At 38.9% G+C, this 17,274-nt stretch overlaps 2 protein-coding genes across 9 annotated transcripts in view; one reads left to right on the forward strand and one right to left on the reverse strand.

Annotated features, from left to right (window-relative positions):
• Positions 1-991, forward strand: part of CC2D1B (coiled-coil and C2 domain containing 1B) — a 37,208-nt gene extending 36,217 nt beyond the window's left edge. For 3 of the 4 annotated variants that reach the window (XM_083619540.1, XM_083619542.1, XM_083619541.1), the window contains exon 25: positions 59-991. The gene's annotated coding sequence lies outside the window, so the exon portion shown is untranslated. The remainder of the gene's footprint in view (positions 1-58) is intronic. The other variant, XR_014549417.1, reaches the window with a different exon arrangement.
• Positions 927-17,274, reverse strand: part of ZFYVE9 (zinc finger FYVE-type containing 9) — a 49,822-nt gene continuing 33,474 nt past the window's right edge. For all 5 annotated transcript variants that reach the window (XM_083619536.1, XM_083619533.1, XM_083619534.1 and 2 more), the window contains 11 exons: positions 15,609-15,731; positions 13,993-14,148; positions 11,742-11,966; positions 10,565-10,647; positions 9,288-9,392; positions 8,363-8,513; positions 7,324-7,404; positions 6,348-6,510; positions 4,628-4,733; positions 3,818-3,994; positions 927-3,288 (listed from right to left, as the gene is read on the reverse strand). In XM_083619536.1, the coding sequence (XP_083475662.1) occupies positions 3,127-3,288; positions 3,818-3,994; positions 4,628-4,733; positions 6,348-6,510; positions 7,324-7,404; positions 8,363-8,513; positions 9,288-9,392; positions 10,565-10,647; positions 11,742-11,966; positions 13,993-14,148; positions 15,609-15,731 (1,532 nt within the window). In that variant the 3' untranslated portion in view covers positions 927-3,126. The remainder of the gene's footprint in view (positions 3,289-3,817; positions 3,995-4,627; positions 4,734-6,347; positions 6,511-7,323; positions 7,405-8,362; positions 8,514-9,287; positions 9,393-10,564; positions 10,648-11,741; positions 11,967-13,992; positions 14,149-15,608; positions 15,732-17,274) is intronic.

Consider the following 17,274-nt stretch of genomic DNA (forward strand, 5'->3'; position numbering starts at 1 on the left):
ATTAATCCTTCCATTATTCCTCTAAAGCCACATTCCTATTTTTTTTCGTCACCCACAGATACAGAAATGCTAAAAGCTGCAGAATGGACTTTATACATAGAGCTTCTGCAAGCACCAAAGATGTTCAACGAATGCACTACTGAACATAACATCTTTATTTTCATAACTATCATATAGTATGAGTTGGTAAGCTTTGTAAGTCTACTACTGGGAAAGAAGGTGCTGATCCACAAAGATAGACCTACCTTAAACCTTGCTGAAAGTAGCAATGTTAGTACTACATGACTGTTACCCATTGGGCTGCTGTTGTTATGCAAAGGGCATGTTTGCAGGCGAGGGCAAAAAGGTTTGGTTTTAATGGCTGACAGTATACTAAGATGGGCTGCAGCAATGGAAGTTTATCATGTAAACTTGAAAATAAGATTGTGTTTCCTAGCCCTGGAATAAATTCTATTCTTGCACACAGCATTAGGTTAAGCATATTACTGTAAACAGCAGCATGAATATGCATTTGACATTGCCTGGAATGAATTTTTTTTAAAGCCATCACTGCATTCCCCCCCCCCCCCACTTTCTCTGTAAGTTTACCCATAACCTTGCTCTAAAGCAACATTATCACGAGCCTTTTGGAAAGGCCCATACCATATTGAGATGGCTAGTAGCTGATTTATTATTAAGCTGTTTTCCTCAATCTGCCCATGTTCTTGTGTTCTTTTTCAGTGGAGAGGAAGAATTAAACTTTTTACTGCTTAAGGATTTTGAGAAGCACAGCATTTGGGTGTAAGTTGAAACAGTAATTTGACAAAAGAAAGAGTTGCCTGTTTTCTAGAATGTTAAACCTAGGTGTGTACCTGAATATAGAACTAAGTCTGCCAATCAGGCAGAGTTTGTTTATCTTAAGTGGATAGAGACAATACAATATTCAGTTTTTAATTTTAATAAATTTAATATACAAAACTACATGTTGAAAATAAAAATATAATATGCAGTCTTTTGCAGTGTAACTGAATTTTAAAAGTACATTTTTCTCTTTAAACAAGTACTCATTTCTTAACAATATGGTAAATTTTAAGGTCATTTTAAAGGCTATGGTTGAAGCAAACCAGTCAGTCAATAGCATTTTGCACAAACATAACCCAAACAAATGATTTTCTGCAGGGGGGAAAGGAGGAAGGAAAAGTCAGTATTTTCCCTCTATCAGTAAGTTTAATAGCAAAACAAAGTCATTGAAAAAGCTACTTCTGTGGTGAAATTGGAATGCCATCTCTTGAAGTAGGAATCTACTGCAGCCATGTAAAATCTAAATAGAGTTGAGCTTCCGTCTGTAAAATTGAACGTTGTCACAGAAGGAAGTAAAATTTAAAAGCAACTTTTTATATGCAAGGAAAAGAAAGAGCAGGAAATGTAAGGCCCTTCTTCTGCAAAGGAGCCTCTTTATGCCCACCCTGTCTTCCAGGGCAGAATATTGAGCACCTGAGTTCTTTTCAGGTTCAGCATGGGCTAAGAATTTAACTGTCTTCATAGCATATGGCCCACCATTAATAAATTCAGTAGAAGTGTTTGTATTCAGGTGGGGTTAACTTCTCCAGCCATTTAATTTGGGGTCTAGTTCTAATGCCTTGACTTCCTTATGTTCTAGTTGCAGTTTACATAGGTTGTACTAGGAGGGCTTTTTCTGTTATTACTAATCTTAGGCAAGCAGTAGCACCTTGCTAAACTATGATTTCCTACCCACAGAGGAAAGTTAACTATTACAGCTCTCACTGCTATATGTTTGCTTTTGAAAAATAATTTCTTGACAGGCTTGGAGCAACTGCTTTCCCCTCCTTACTCTTGAATGCTCACCATTTTGCCCATGCTGCTCCAATTTTAGATTGCTCTTTAAAAGGCCAGACTGTCCTCCTTACCCATGGAGGGGGGTGGTCAGCCTTGAATAACAGCAGCCTGTGTCTTGTTAAAGCTTAGGTTTGCTTTCTCTCTTAGGTGTACACAGCTCTTTCCACAGGGCTATCAGTTGCTCAGGGATGGAAATTGGATTTAATAGGAACGTGCTCGTGTTCTTTTGCTTACTCTCATTGCCAGCTTTGTACGCTGCAGTGAAAGGGCTCAAGCCGTTCTTCTCATAAGTGCCGCCTTAGGTGAGACAGAGTGCAAACTTCTCAGCCTGAAGTGAAAGCAAAACATGCAACAGCAGCCAAACTATTACAGTTTTCACAGGCTAGCTTTACAGAGTGCTGCTACTATAAAGTGTTAGATAAGTGCAGGCTTAATGGTGGGGATAAATGTACACCAAATGGGAAAATAAAAAGTTACCTAAAAAAAAAACCCAGGGCCAAACTACAAAAAGAACAAATTTCCATGGTAACTTATTTTTTTTAAGCCTAACAATTCTCACGCCTGTGACAGGCTCTCTCAAAACTTACGAGGGCAGATTTTTGCTATGTCATCAGGCTTAGGGAACAGTTTTATCACAAATAAAGAAAAATAAAGTTAAACTATCCTATTTATACACACAAACTGCAAGCGTAATTTACATACAGCTTCTAGAGAGATTCTGCTTTGCTTGGGACAGACGTAGAAGGTACCCTCAGTCATGCTGCTTTCTTTCTCTGTACATCTCTATAGAATATTCCGACATGTCTTGGAGGTACTTCAACCAATAATCTGGTCAAGATAATGTAAACGATAATTTCAATGTCTAGAGAAATTAACCATAAGCGGCAGTATAGTGAGGTCAGAATGGAGGTCTTCATAATAAGTTCATCTACAAACATCAGAAAGTTTACATTTCCTTTCCTTTTATTTACTCCCCAGTGATCTCTGCACCCGTTTGAGCATTGAATACATGACTGCAATTGTCTTAAAACATGACCATTGTTTGTTTCTAATCCGTAACAGAAGTGTATTAGCTGCAAAGATAGCATAGCCATTTTGTAGTATAGAAGCTGCCCTGATCCTGTTTGTTGACAAATGCATAGACGATTCAGAATTATGGAACAACTGTTCTCAATCACGCACCCACCCCCTCATAATAGTGTTAACAAAAGCTTAATTTTTCCAGTTTTAAAGTGCAAATGATTCAGATACAGCTGCTGCTGGAACAGGTCTGAACAGAAAATGAAGTCCTTATGAGATGTTTTCCAGAATATAAAAAATAAGCTCCATTATGACTGGGCCCTCACTCAGCTGGCATGCCCCTCCATGAATCACTGGAACTAAGGCACTGTCCAGGTCATTCATGTACTGAGCAGGCAGTGGCTGCCCATTGCTCCCAGCCTGGTAGCCAACCTAAAAAGTAAGTAAAGAGAAAATATTATTTTGTTTTGAAACTAGAGACTAAAGCAATCCCTTAGCATGACGGAAGAGGTTCTCGCCTAATAAAATTTTATCCGTGGAAGAATGCAGGTAAGCAGGCCCACCCTGTGATCTTGAAGCAACCCTTCAAGATTACATGAAACATAATCCACAATAGGCTTGAACTTAGAGCTTTTCAAATAATCACCCTCAGAAGTTTAAAAGAGGCTTTTTTCAGCTTTCTGAAATACAACAGACATAAAAACAAGTGTAAAAGGAGGTCCTTTCCGATTCAAAAAGCGGAAGTGAGGTCCGGGAAGAGCTTGTGTCACCTAACAACTGAATAAGAAGAATCATTTTCAAGGAATGAATAGTACAGTAACCTCAATCTGCATGTTTTTACATTAGGGTCGCAGCAATTCTGTAAAAAAGCATATCTCCCCCACCCCCAAAATAGGTTCCAGCTTAATTACCAACACCAAAGATGTGGAGAGAATTTTCCCCACAAGATGTGTTCACTTACTTGATCAGCATCAAGCGTAACACGTAAACCCAGCTTGGTCATCCCGTCTTCCTTCAAAAGCTTCAGGTGAGGGCACAAGGCCAGGCAGAAAGCCTTGGCCACATTCTCAGTCAGCCTGCTGTGGTCAGCAGGGTCACTTAGGCCATTGTGTTGGTCATCATTTTCCAGAAAGAAAACCTGAAGAAAACATAATTTTTCCAGTCTCTAAATTTCTGTACTGTAACGTCCTATTCCTGTAACTCAAGATCATTGTGATGAGGGCAAGCTTTCTACTCCAATTAATGGCAGGGATTTCAGCCATTGAGGGAAAGTAGTTAGACCTAGAAGGGCACCAAACAATTAAGAAAACATTTGGGCATTTTCCAAAAGGACATGATGGTGGGCATAGATGTCCTTATATCATTGGGAATTTTATCTCTGCAGAGTATTTAAGATCTCCTTGATAATTAGATCTAGAAGTTTGTCACATTTTAACAAATAAAAACTCAGCCTTAGGTTTCTGCTCATCCCATCAGTATGAAAGAAATAGCCAGAATAATTAGGGTAGATGGACTGCCAATAAATGTATCAAGAGTCTTTCTAGGATACCTTCTATTCAGTAGTGTACTATATCCTTCAGAGCCAACTCCCAAGGCTATATTCAAGGACCTGTATAGTAGAACTCACACAATGAGTCTCAGCCTGGGCTATATAAAAAGGAACACATTTGCCTTCAACCAGAGTATTTGGTGAGGGCTAACATGGCTTCCCCCCACCGCAAATCAAGCAATACTTCTGCATTAACATACAAAAACAGTTTTGCTTCCTCACCTCTGTCCACCTAATGACCTTCCCATTTGCTTTATACTCTGAGCCATGGAATATTTTCACGCTTGTGATAGACTCCATTGATTTTCCATCAATGGGACTTACAACACTAGAAAGGAGGAAGTAAGGAACTTTTGTTAGCAGAATTTCAGAATACAGACCCAGATCAGAAGACTATGCAGAAAAATAAGTCCCTTCATCAAGACAATTTCAATTACGTCTAAGGTCCCATCTCTATATAGTAAATAGATAGCCATCTGAATACTTAGGAAACGTTTTAAAAAGAAAAACACCGTTCAAAGCTGTCTTTGTCCCCATACCAATACCCTAACATTTCAACACTTTGGACAATGTATGGCTGCGAGGGCACAGAACTTTTTCCAATCAGACAACTGCATTTTCTCGTGAGACGTGTGTCAGTGGTGGGTGGGGCAGGAGATGAGTCTGACCTTTATGAGCAACTGGAATGGAACTTACTGCACAAATGTGAGAGGTTTCTACACCCTTTCCCCTCAACATCTCTCAATGCAGGCAAACAAAAGACATAACAATTCAAGGACACATTCCAGCCAGACAGAAACACTCAAGGAATTCATGGAGCAGGGAGGATGGGGTGGGAGGATGATACAAGGGGTCTGGAGGGCTATATTCTGCACCCAGACCTAAGGTTCCCCACTATTTGGTGTAAACATTTAGTGTTTGTTTTAATGCAGAAGTCTTTTTCACACGGTAGCAAAACTCTTCCCTTTTTCGTTTTGGTAATCATCAAGCTACTGAAGCAAGATTAAGGCTAATGCCACTGTAAAGGTAAACAGGAAGCTGCTCCCATCAACCTACAAAAGTAATTGTCTGTGTGAAACCACAGAACACTCCAGGAAGTCATCTGGAATACTGCTACAACGGCAGCATCCTGAATACATATCAGAGGTAAATGCCTCTTTGAAGTAATGTCCCTGCAGCGGGGGAATGTAGCACATTCTACTACTGCATTACACAGAAAAGCATGAAGACATTCTAGGGAAGCATAACAACTGCCACACAGTTAACACAATAAACAGTGTGTTAAGCCCTGCAACTGAAAAGTAATTGCCACCACATGTGGAAGCATAAAATGCAGTTAGAGCTGTTAACACCCCGTGCACGTATCTTACGTTGGTGGTTCAACATACCTTATCAATTCCTTTACAGCAATTATTTTAAGACAACAAAGGATGTGTCTCCTCCTTGCACACTCACACACATGCTGACAGAAAGCACCAGCTGCTGCGATTTCTCTCAGTATGTCGACACAATGCCTGTGCATTCATCTCACAAGATGGTGCATACACAAATTTCAAATACCAAAGATACTCATGTAGTACATGCTTTAATCTCTCATGCAAGTTGTAAGGGGTAGCTTGGTTCCTATAGCATTAACCTTCAACAAGTGTTCAGGTGATGTTGTAGAGGAAGATATACATATGATAAATTACTTCGTGAGACATCTGGCCTTAGCATCAGGCTTTTTTTAAATAAAAAACACCTCTGGGGAGTCAGATCAGCTAACACCCTCTTGCTAATTAATTTGAAGGTGCTAGTTCATACCCCTTAAGAATATCACCTCCTGGAATATAACATGCACTCCATGCAAACAGGTAGATGAATGTGCCATCTTTTCCTTGCCAAGAAAGCATATAAAACCAAACAAGCTCATTTAATATCAAGAAAATACTCCTATATTTACCCCTTGTTGAAGTTTTTGTCATCATCCACCCACTGAATGTGCACATGTTCTTGAGGCTCTTCAGCATCCACTTTACCACAGGCAATAGTGAAGTCTTTCATCTCCCTCAGAGCCTGCCTCAGGGAGTCCATATTTTCAGCTGTTATCTGGACCATGACTCCATCTAGGTAGGACAAGACACAATCAGGACAACAGCCCACAGCTGTATTCTTAACCAGAGAACAAATGTATGGTGGATTCATGCTGCAAACATCCAAGTCCTAAACCAAACTTTTGAACATACACTTGCTAACAGGAGGCAGGTGGAGTCCCGAGTACTGGATTTCAGATTTGCCTAGGGGTCTATATGTAGACAGTGCAGCCCACACAATTCACACACTACAAAAATCAAGGCATAAAATTATATGGATTAGGCCTTGGTATAAAAATGGAATCAAAAGCCTGGATAGGACAGCACAATTCCAATCTCTAACACACACCCCCTCCAAAAGAAAACATTCCAGGATGTACTGTGTGTGCTACATTCTGCAGCATATTATACAAAATTAGCCTAAACTGAAACAGGTGTTTATTTCATTATTTATATTATATACACAATATAATTGGTATTGACAGCAAGAGTACAAATTAATTTTAAAGAGCCTTTTTCATAACTACTACTTATCTATCATCTATATTCCTGTTTTAGTGTTAAAATCCTCACAGACAGAAATTTTCACCCCTTAAAAAAAATTAAGCACATTATCCACATTCAGTTTTCCTCCACCACCTAGTACTATAAGCACAGGAGTCAGTACATCCTCTTTTTTGTTTATTTAAGCTTGTCTCTTGCTCTAAGATTCTAAGAACACAGTACTTAGTTTAAAATTAGCAATATGTTTTGTAAACAAGGTTAAGTTCTAACTACCACCAAAGCACTGTTACATTTAACCAAGAAGAAACTAGTGTACATGGTGAAAGGTGACTCAAAACTTACCTTCTACAATGCTGGACTTTGCCAGATAGCCTGAAGAAGACTTTAGAGCTCCACTGAATACAAAGAAGCTAGCTCCAGTCACTGCAACAAATGGGAGACATGAATAAGATTCATATTGTTTGTTTGTTTAAGTCAATGACCAGTAGAGAAGATAAAAAGCAAACACATAAAACACAATAAAATATATTAGGTATTACATGTGGAGTTAAAAACAATGTAAGATAAAAACATGAGAAATATAATTATATTAAAATGTAAAAAAACAAGGTAATGTGTTAATAATTCTAAAATTAAGACACTGTATATAAGAGCCAGGTTTCAGAATCAGATCAGCAACAAAGCAGCCAATAATCCAAACAAAGCCCATGTAAAACAAATGTATGCAACTACCAATATTCAATGATAGAGGAAAGCTCCTTTCAATAGCATGATATTTCAAGCTTCATAAATTTGATTATTGCAAGGATGTTTACATGGAGCTGTATATGGCTTTGTACACCAAATCCAGCACCTTAAATTGGGCCCAGGCAGCCAGTGTCAAAGATCACTTACATATGAACCTGTCAAGACTTTTGCAGCCACATTCTTCACCAACTGCATCTCCAAGGGCAGCCCCAAATAGAGCACACTGCAGTAGTCTAAACGTGAGGTTACCAGCCCATATAGCTAGGCTGCCCTGGTGATGAACCAGCAGAAGCTGGGCTGAGGCACCTCTTGCCATTGAAGCCTTGTGAGCTTCTAGAAGCACCCTCAGCCTATGAATCTGTTTCTTCGGGAGGGGTTGCAGCTTCGTTCAGAATAGGCCGTATACCCAATTCTCACCTGTGAACCATCACCAACAGTGCCTTTGTCTTATCAGGATTCAGTCTCAGTTTAGTGGCTCTCATTCAGGCCATAACAGCCTTCAGGCATTAGGGCTCTTTGCTCATCATGCACTTACAAAATTAAAAGGGCTTACAGGCAAAAAACAACAAACAAGAAAACAATGCAAACAGCAGACTGTTTATGGGGGGGTGAATACATTGTCAGCAACTCTCACCCTTCCGCGGTTGATTATGAATACTGATGGCCTGTGTCTGATAGTTCCCATCATCATTCTGCACACACACGAGATGAGAGTCTGCCCTGTCATTGAAGCATGCCCCACCTGCTAGAACATGCTCATTGGACTTGTTCATGGCTTTCATCATCTGCAACCAAAACATTCACCATTACCACATAATATGAGACCACCACCCAAGAAATGTGAGAACTGTCTCCACAGGTGCAAACCCTGAAGAAAAATGACATCTGTACGGGGCAGATAGAGGCAAACTTATTTTTCTGTCAAAGAACTCCTTTCAGGGATAACTGGGGGGGGGGGGCGGCTAAAGTCAGCAGTGGCCAAGGCCAGAGCCAAAGGTAGTCTCTGTCTGTCTGTCTGTCTGTCTGTCTGTCTCTCTTTCCATGGGGGGCACTTCACTCTTGCCAAGGGTCTGAGGTGATGCTTGCCAACGATCACATAAAATCAGGCCAATGGCTGTAGAGTGCCCATCCCAGGAATAGGGCCAAATTAAACTATTTGCAATGCTGTTTCTTGGCTCTTTGAAAAAAAAATAAACATTTAACAATCACTGAATTAAAATTTTAGTCCTCCAAAAGAAATATATGATTTATGGCATACAATATTTTGGAGGAGAAGAACATGCAAGACGGTTTACACCTGATCTGCCATATCAACAAGAGATATTAAGGTATGTCATTAATCATAATTTTTCAGATGGGAGACAAGGTAAAGAGATATCATGGCTTAACCAAAGCTGCTCCCTCAGTTCCTTGCTGAGCAAGAATCTGAAACCCGGTCTCACAGATCCAGTTGTATTCACCCCTCAAGTAACTCCTAATTCATTCAATATTTCATCAATAGAGGAATCGCTGTGATGCTTCTAGGACATGTGTGTTACATATTTATTCACACTACATACCTCATTGTATCTGTTGCTGGGAATTTTGATGCTGGTTTTCCTCACTTCCATATCAACCACTAAGCCTTGGACAACTGGCAATGTATACTGGTAATTTCTGAAGTCCTGTCAGTGCACAGAACAATGAAAATCACAATTGCTGCTGGAATTTGAGTTTCAGCAACGCAAGAACTATGGGTCAACTTTGAAAAATTACAATAAAAATACTAAATCCATTTGCAATAAGCAGTATTCTTTACTCACTATTTTGTTTAAAATATTGAAAAATACACTTGGTTTCAGGAGCAACCTAACCCATCAGTAGGGGCTCTGAAAACAACATCAAGTAGAAAGAACTGATATTGTACCAATGAGTTTCATGAGACGTAATGTGTATCAGAGTAAGCTGAGAAAATAGAAATTGCCTTTGGGTGAACAAGAACAGGAAAGGAGCACCTGATAATCTCCCATTCCCACCCACTCACCCACTTCTGCTATATTCCTTCCTGGTGTCCAATAACACACTTCACATTTAGAACAGGTGCCTGCTTAAGCTCCTTAAATGCTATGGGGCATCAGCATCACTCCAAGGTATTCTTTCTGTCCTAGAGCGCAGCTGTGCTCTTTCTCTAGCATACAAAAAAAAATATTACAGGACACTAAACGGGGGTTCCTTGGTATAAATGTACAGATGAAATGCTTAGGTGGTTTTTTTTAACAGTAGTGTGCCTACAGCTATATGATGGTCCAGTTCAGAGATGTTTTAAAAAAAAAAGGGACCTTTAGTGTTCTCTTGATTTAAAATAGATATTTGTTGCATAAAACTGTGTATTAGATTCTGCATGATATTGAGAGCAAACCTCATCCCCACCTCCTTTAAAGACTTATCCTTTTAGGGATAGGGGCTAATAGTCTTTAGGGAGTAATTATAATCTGAGCTGTAAAATTGGTATTGTGGTGTTCTATGGTATTTTTGTTATGCTCAGAAATACTTGTTTTTGTGATGTCTTTTAAATTATCTTTTGAAATCATATGGATGTTTTAGCCAGTTTTAAATTATATTTTTTGTTTACGTTTTTGTATGTAGTTTGTAAAACACTTTGAGAACAATTTTTTGCTTGAAAACTGTACATAAATTTGCTAAATAAATAAATAAATAAATAAATTCTACTCCATCATATCTAGATTTAAGAAATCTACGCATTATATTTTCAGAATAACAGTGCATATAAATTAGGTGAGTGAACAGGACACACACATTTTTCTATTTACAAAATAATCTTGTAACCATCACTTACTGCAAGAAGATTCATAATTGTGTGTCCAGTCTCTCCAAACAATGGCTTACGAAATCTGACACTGAAAAGTGGGCACGGGTACACTAAGAAAGTAGGAAAAAAGATCTCAGATTCAAACATATCTATGGAGAAGTTTACTCCCAAAACCTTGCATTTGGTAGCTAGAAAATCAAATTTTGAAAAATATCAACAGTAGGAAGATCAAAATAACACCATGGCTTGTATCCAGACATGCTCAGAGAAGTTCCACTTGCACAGGAAGAAGTTCCATTTGCACAACAAAAACTACAGTCCTTCCGCAAGTGAAGAACCCCCACTGGATTCTGATTCCCTCTGCAAATGGAATGAGTCCTTTTTTGCAAAGTGGCAAGTCTTGATCCAACCCAGAGTTCTCCCTCATTGTGGTTCTTTGCCAGTGGTCCACATACAGTCACATACAAGGAAGGAATCATTCCACCTATGTTGGTGCCTGTCTGATCAAGGACAATTGTAAGAATAGAATAATAGGATGGGCCTTCAGATTTCTACTTGGAGCACAGACGTGTGCCGAGGAAAGATGCTCTGCCTTTTCTAGCAACACTTTCCATGTTTTTATTTGTACACTACAGAGCCAAAATGGAGCACAAGAAGTCACGGTGTGTGATCTAACACTAACCCAAACTGACTTAAACAAATGATTCTTGTGGAGATCTTAACAGCTTATATTCAGTACTAGGTTTTTGTAACCATTTTTATTTCCAAGTTTGCCTAGGTTTCAGTTACTTATGAAAGTGGTGCACACACAAAAGAACCACTGAATACAACTCTGAAAATGATGACTGCACCAGTTGCTCCAAGCTCCCATGCTTGATAGGGAGCCACAGAGCCACACAGGAAGCCATTTTAAACCCACTTCAGACACTGTTCCCATATAATATACCCTACAGTGCATTACGTGCACAAGCAACTACTTTAATGTAGGTTAATTTGGCCAACAGAATCACATTTAGTAATGTCCTTACAACGGTAGCTTGGACCCTAACCTTTTGCTCCATGAACAGAAGACTCTCTTTGCTCACAAAGCAAAAAGTTTGAATCCAAGTCAATGTACCAGCAACAAAATGGTAAAATATGTATATATGACACTCTGAAACCAAGGCTGGGATCTAATGGGACACTGAAGAGTAATAGGACTTACACCTGTATTCAGCTCCAAGTCTCAACATCAGTCGGATGGGAAATACTTTGGCCCAAGGAGTCTCCCATTTCTGGATAAGGATTCCAAATAAATATGGTGGAGTGGGGAGCACCAAGTCCTGCAGCGACTGATACACAGGTGTAACATACAAGAAGCCGCCATGCTCCTTACTGCCGAGAAAACTCTGACTGAAAAATGAATGTCCTAAATTACCCACAACACTGCCTATGAAAACAAGAGAAATAGTTATTATTAATGGCTATATATCAAAAAGGCAAGATAAAATTGCATAGAGATCCTACTTCCTCTTGTGCTACTTGTTACACCGAAGAAAACCTTTTTAAAGAAATGTTAAGGTATTCTAACTTAAATTACCCATTTGCAGCAGATATACCAAATAAAAGCAAAAGGAATTTTATTCAATAGTATATAATGCTTTATTTTTCCATTTTAATTAGAAAAGTTCTGCACCCACTTATTTATTTCATTTCTAGGTATTTGCAACTGAAATCTCTACAGTGTAGATTCCCTGCCACAAAAAAAACCCAACAACCCTGATCCCAAAAGGGATCCGAAAAAAGCAACTCCACAAACATTGGAGCAGTCTGAAGCAGCCATATGCTGAGTCTTAGGCTAGAGATGGAATATACGGTAATTTTAAGAAAGTGCTTTGAAATATATGTTGCACTTCTCATGATTAGCACAAAATACTTTTATCCAAAAGTTTGACCTCTTGTCAAACAGGATTTGCAGGTCTTAGAAATGACACCAAATCCTGCCAAGCAATTTTATCAGATGTGAAGGTGTGATGAGTATATACATACCATGAGCAGCACACTTAATTCACTCCCAACTTCCAGAGAAAACTTTGTCTCTGGGCTTAACCTGGTAGATTTATTACTATTATATACATTACTATTATTATACACAGAGAAAACCTTTGTTTCAATAGTGAAATTATATGTCACAGGTTTTAAACTAGTACCAATACCATGCTTTATACTGTTGCATTTTAACAACAAAGGATGTTAATGAAACAGAATGCTTAAAAGTTAATAATATGCGATTTTGAAAATGTTGGACCTAAGATTAAGGACACTCAGGTACAAATTTCTACTCAGCCATGAAGCTATGACCTACAGGTACTAGATATGCAGCCCAAGCACATACAACTGTTAAAGCTCTAAGCCCTGCTGAAAATTTATCCACTGTTCTATAGCAGAAATCCTTTACAAATTTCCCACTCCCCTCAGCTTTTCAGAAATAATTACAGTGTACCCTCTATTTATTACAGGCATGTTTTGCATTATAAGAAACCAGCAGCCTTCTACCTGGCGTTACTCGGAAATTTTAAGAAACCCCAAAATCAGCACCATTTTGAAAGGTTCAGTCTGCTATCTTGATTTGAAAAACCTGCTCCCTGATCTCGGGAACCAGCAATTTTTTAAAATGCTGTGTTAAGAGGTGTTTCAAAGCATAGCAAAAAATGAACAACTTTCCAAAATATATAGCAGAATGGTTAAGACACAGTTGTCTTATTCATTGCACTTATAGTAAATAACTTTACAGCAAGCTGTTTCTGATAACCCCCTAGCAGTGCTAATTTAGTGTACTGTACTGCATCCCTCCACAACTCTCTCTCAACTACTTACAATGTCAGAACATAAGCAAGCCACATACTAAGAGTGTATTATGGACCACTGCAGAAATTGATTTAGAGTGCTATGAGTCATGAAGATCATCTGCTCACAAAACAAGAATCCTTTTTGTATCCAGCACAGTAACTCATGATTTAATTTGATTGCCTTACATTTCTGAACTACAGAAATAGAAAATGCCCCCTCCCCAAAAAGAATCATAAAAGTCAGCAGTACTGGTATTAAATTTTGGCTTTTGATTAAAAATAACAAAGCCCCAAAACCCTGCTTCCTTCACAGCATTGAAGGATAGTATATCAAAGAATACCAAAAATAGAATTCAAATACACATTATGTAGAGGTCATAAATTATGCAACACTGTAGTGAAATTGCACATAGTAATAACTGTAGTATGCTGGATCAAAGTTCAATCAGCATCTGAAGAAAAGGCAGAGAGCCCTTTGGTTACTTAAATATTATTTAATAATGTACAAATATGGACTATTTTATAAAAGAATCTAGAAGGCACAGCTACACAACTGTGATGACTTAATAATTCAAGTAATTTAGCTGTCAGCAGTCATCACAATTTTCAAATAGGCAGTTCTCTCACCTGCCAAAGCATCTCTATAAAGCTGCACAAAGTGGTTGAAAATATCCTTCGGCAAACACTTCTCATCAGGTAAGCACTGGAGAAGAATTACTATTTCTGACTGGCCGACAGCATGCATTCCTTTTGTAGTGAAGCACCAGCACTTCCTGTTCACATCTGTAGAAAAGAAAGCACAATGAGGGTTTGTAAAAATAAACATATGGAGTACAGTCATACCTCATATTGCGTACGCTTCATGTTGCGTCTTTTTGCGTTACGTCCCGCGGCAACGAGGAAGTACCAGAACAGGTTACTTCCGGGTTTCACCGCTCGCGCCTGCACAGAAGCGCTAAATCATGCTTCACACATGTGCAGAAGCGCCAAATTGTGCCGCGCACCTGCGCAGACACATTGCTTCAAGTTGCGGTCATTTCACGTTACGGACGGGCCTCCGGAATGGATCCCGTCCATAACACAAGGTACCACGGTAAATGCAAAATTAATGCAGACATTACTGTAGGCTGCTTATTTGCCAAGGCCAAACTAAACACAACAGAGCTCTCTGACTCAGGATCTCATTTATATATAAAAAAACCATGTATGGTTTTTGTGTATGGGTTGTGTGTAGATTTTAGACCATAGTACTGGGTGATTCAGGGTTTGACCCTTCTTGCAATATCACTTTCCTCAATTAAAATCCTGCCCAAGTTATTCACCCTGCAGGTTAAAAGTCTTAATTACTATAATGTTGTGTTTCCGACCCAATATGGCAACCTCTGCATTTGCTAGTCTTTACATTTTAAGTCTCTCCTCTCAGCATAGCACTGCAATGGGGAGGAATCCCTCAAATTGGCAGGATTATGGCTTGTGTCTGCCATTGTGCGTCTGTGTGCCTGCCTGTGTGTGCACAGGCTTGGTCGGGGAGAGGCACAAAACTAGGGGACACCAAAGTTCATTTTGACAACATCCTCCACTGACATGAAGCCCTTAGACCAAATAAGGTTATCCACCCCTAGTTTAACCACATAGGTTAAACTAGGCATTCATCTAAGCTGCTAGCATGCGTAAAATGAGGTACTTTGCACAACAGGACTTGTCTCCACCTCTCCCACCTGTACTTCCAAAATCAGCTATGGAGCGTTTCAAGGAACCCTCAGAACAGGTTTAGGGGACAGAAGAGCAAGGGAAGTCCCACTGCATGAGTAGACCTTGTTCCCTGTAGGTGTACCCCTCTTAGAGTTACACTGAATTACACCCATAGATAATCTTAAATCCTGGATATTCTGAACTGCATCTTGTTACGCTCATAGGAAGTATGATTTTATAAACCCAATCATTCAGAGTACTGAAGTTCCACTGTAATATCATGCTGCTATTAAATCAAGAAATTATCAGTAGCAAGACCAGCACTTCTTTTAAATATGTGAATTCATATATTGGGTCTCCGGAAAAAATATCCTGGACTTTGGCACACAATCACTTCCAAGACACAGACCAGAAAGACAATTCACCACTGTTACTTGAAGGTGATTTTCTGCAGTGCAAGAAGTTTTTCACAGGGAAATGTTTTATAAAGCAAAAAAAAAACTGATTCATTGCAAGATCGTTTTATCATCATCCAAATAAACTGGACTTACAGTTCACAATTTTAACCATGGACAGCAAATTTGCATTTAAAACAAACACAAGGGGGTCAGGGCCACCATCTTCCAACTGCTGCATCACTGATATATGAGATGGTTTTTCTTCTACAGCATAATCTGAAAGCAAAAAAGGTAGCTGTCAAATGATGGTTGTCAAGTGTCTTATGCAATTTGGCAATAGCATACCTCTCATATTTAAGTACTGTGTGGTCTGTCATCTTATTCAAATGGATGGCTGGAGGGTTTTTTAAAAATGAGATTTCCCCCCAACATTTCATTGGGTTTAGGTAACATCTGAAAAATGCATGCTACCAGTAATACCTACAACAACAGTGAAAGTATTACTGTGAAATCAATTACTGAATACTATTGCCTGTTCTTAAAAAATGAAATAGCATTTGTTTAACAGACCCATAATAAATACCTTTGTAAATTTTTATTTGTTAGTGGAACAAAAAAAGATTTCTACCCTGGGGCTTCTACAAAACACACCTCTATGTCAAGCACAGTATATGGCATTAAACACAACCACCATAAACCAGTTTTGGCATCTCAGTCATGTATTGCAAATATATGCAGGCTGACCCTCAAAATGATCAAAAGGATTGGTGGGGTTTCCATGGGGAAGATCAGCTTATATATGCTAAGGAAGCCAAGGGGTGCGACTTAACTATGTGCTTTGCATGTGGATATACATTCCTGTGTGATCCTGTCAATAAAAGTTCAGCCACCCAGTATGAGGGGTAGAATGCAGGTTCTCACTCCTCAAAGTCCTTCATTTTTCCCGAGAGGAGCAAATGGGAATCCTTTACTGCCATGGGAGATATTAAAGGTATGCACACAGGGGTACCACTGGGTAAGATATAATTTTTCTCCCTATAACTGCGGACCCTAGCCACCAATCACCAAGCCTTCTTCTATCTGCATAGCCCTGTCCTTTCTTCTGTTGCATGCCCATGCTAGAGTATGATGGAATATTGGGAAGTGGCTTTTATTTGCTTATGTTTACAGTGCCGTTATATATTACAATATCAATTAATGAAATCATATTTAAAGACTATATTCTGAAGCATTCCCATAAACACAAATTCATGAATACCTTCTAGTTTTCCTTGTTTAAAAAACTTTATTGGAATATCAGGACTTTTGACAGAATGAATATATATACGGAATATATCCATAATTTTGGAATATATCCATAGTCATTGGTTCTTAATTATTAGGTTTATCAACTGATCAGTTTTAGTTGTTTAAATAATTAAACAAATAGTACTTGCAACTCAGGGTATTTTATGAAGTCTTATTTCACAGGCAATCAATTAGTTTTATCTATTGCAAACAAGTAGCTACACATAGATATTATTCCCCACTGCTTCAAACTGCAGAAACTTCATGACATTGATATGGAAGATGCAAACATGAAAAATTGGCAGTATGTCAACAGATCAGACTGGATATTAGGTACTTGCTGTAGGTGTGACCACACACCATAGTGCTGATAACCTCTAGCCCAGCTCAGAGGACTACCCCAGAAATTGGTACTTTCCTAGAAATAATAATAATAAATAATAAATTTTATTTATATCCCGCCCTCCCCAGCCGAAGCTGGGCTCAGGGCGGCTAACAACAATAAAACAATACAAAAGTACAACACAAACAA

Source organism: Podarcis filfolensis, assembly GCF_964270895.1.
Source record: "Podarcis filfolensis genome assembly, chromosome: 6".
In the NCBI taxonomy this organism is placed as follows: domain Eukaryota; kingdom Metazoa; phylum Chordata; class Lepidosauria; order Squamata; family Lacertidae; genus Podarcis; species Podarcis filfolensis.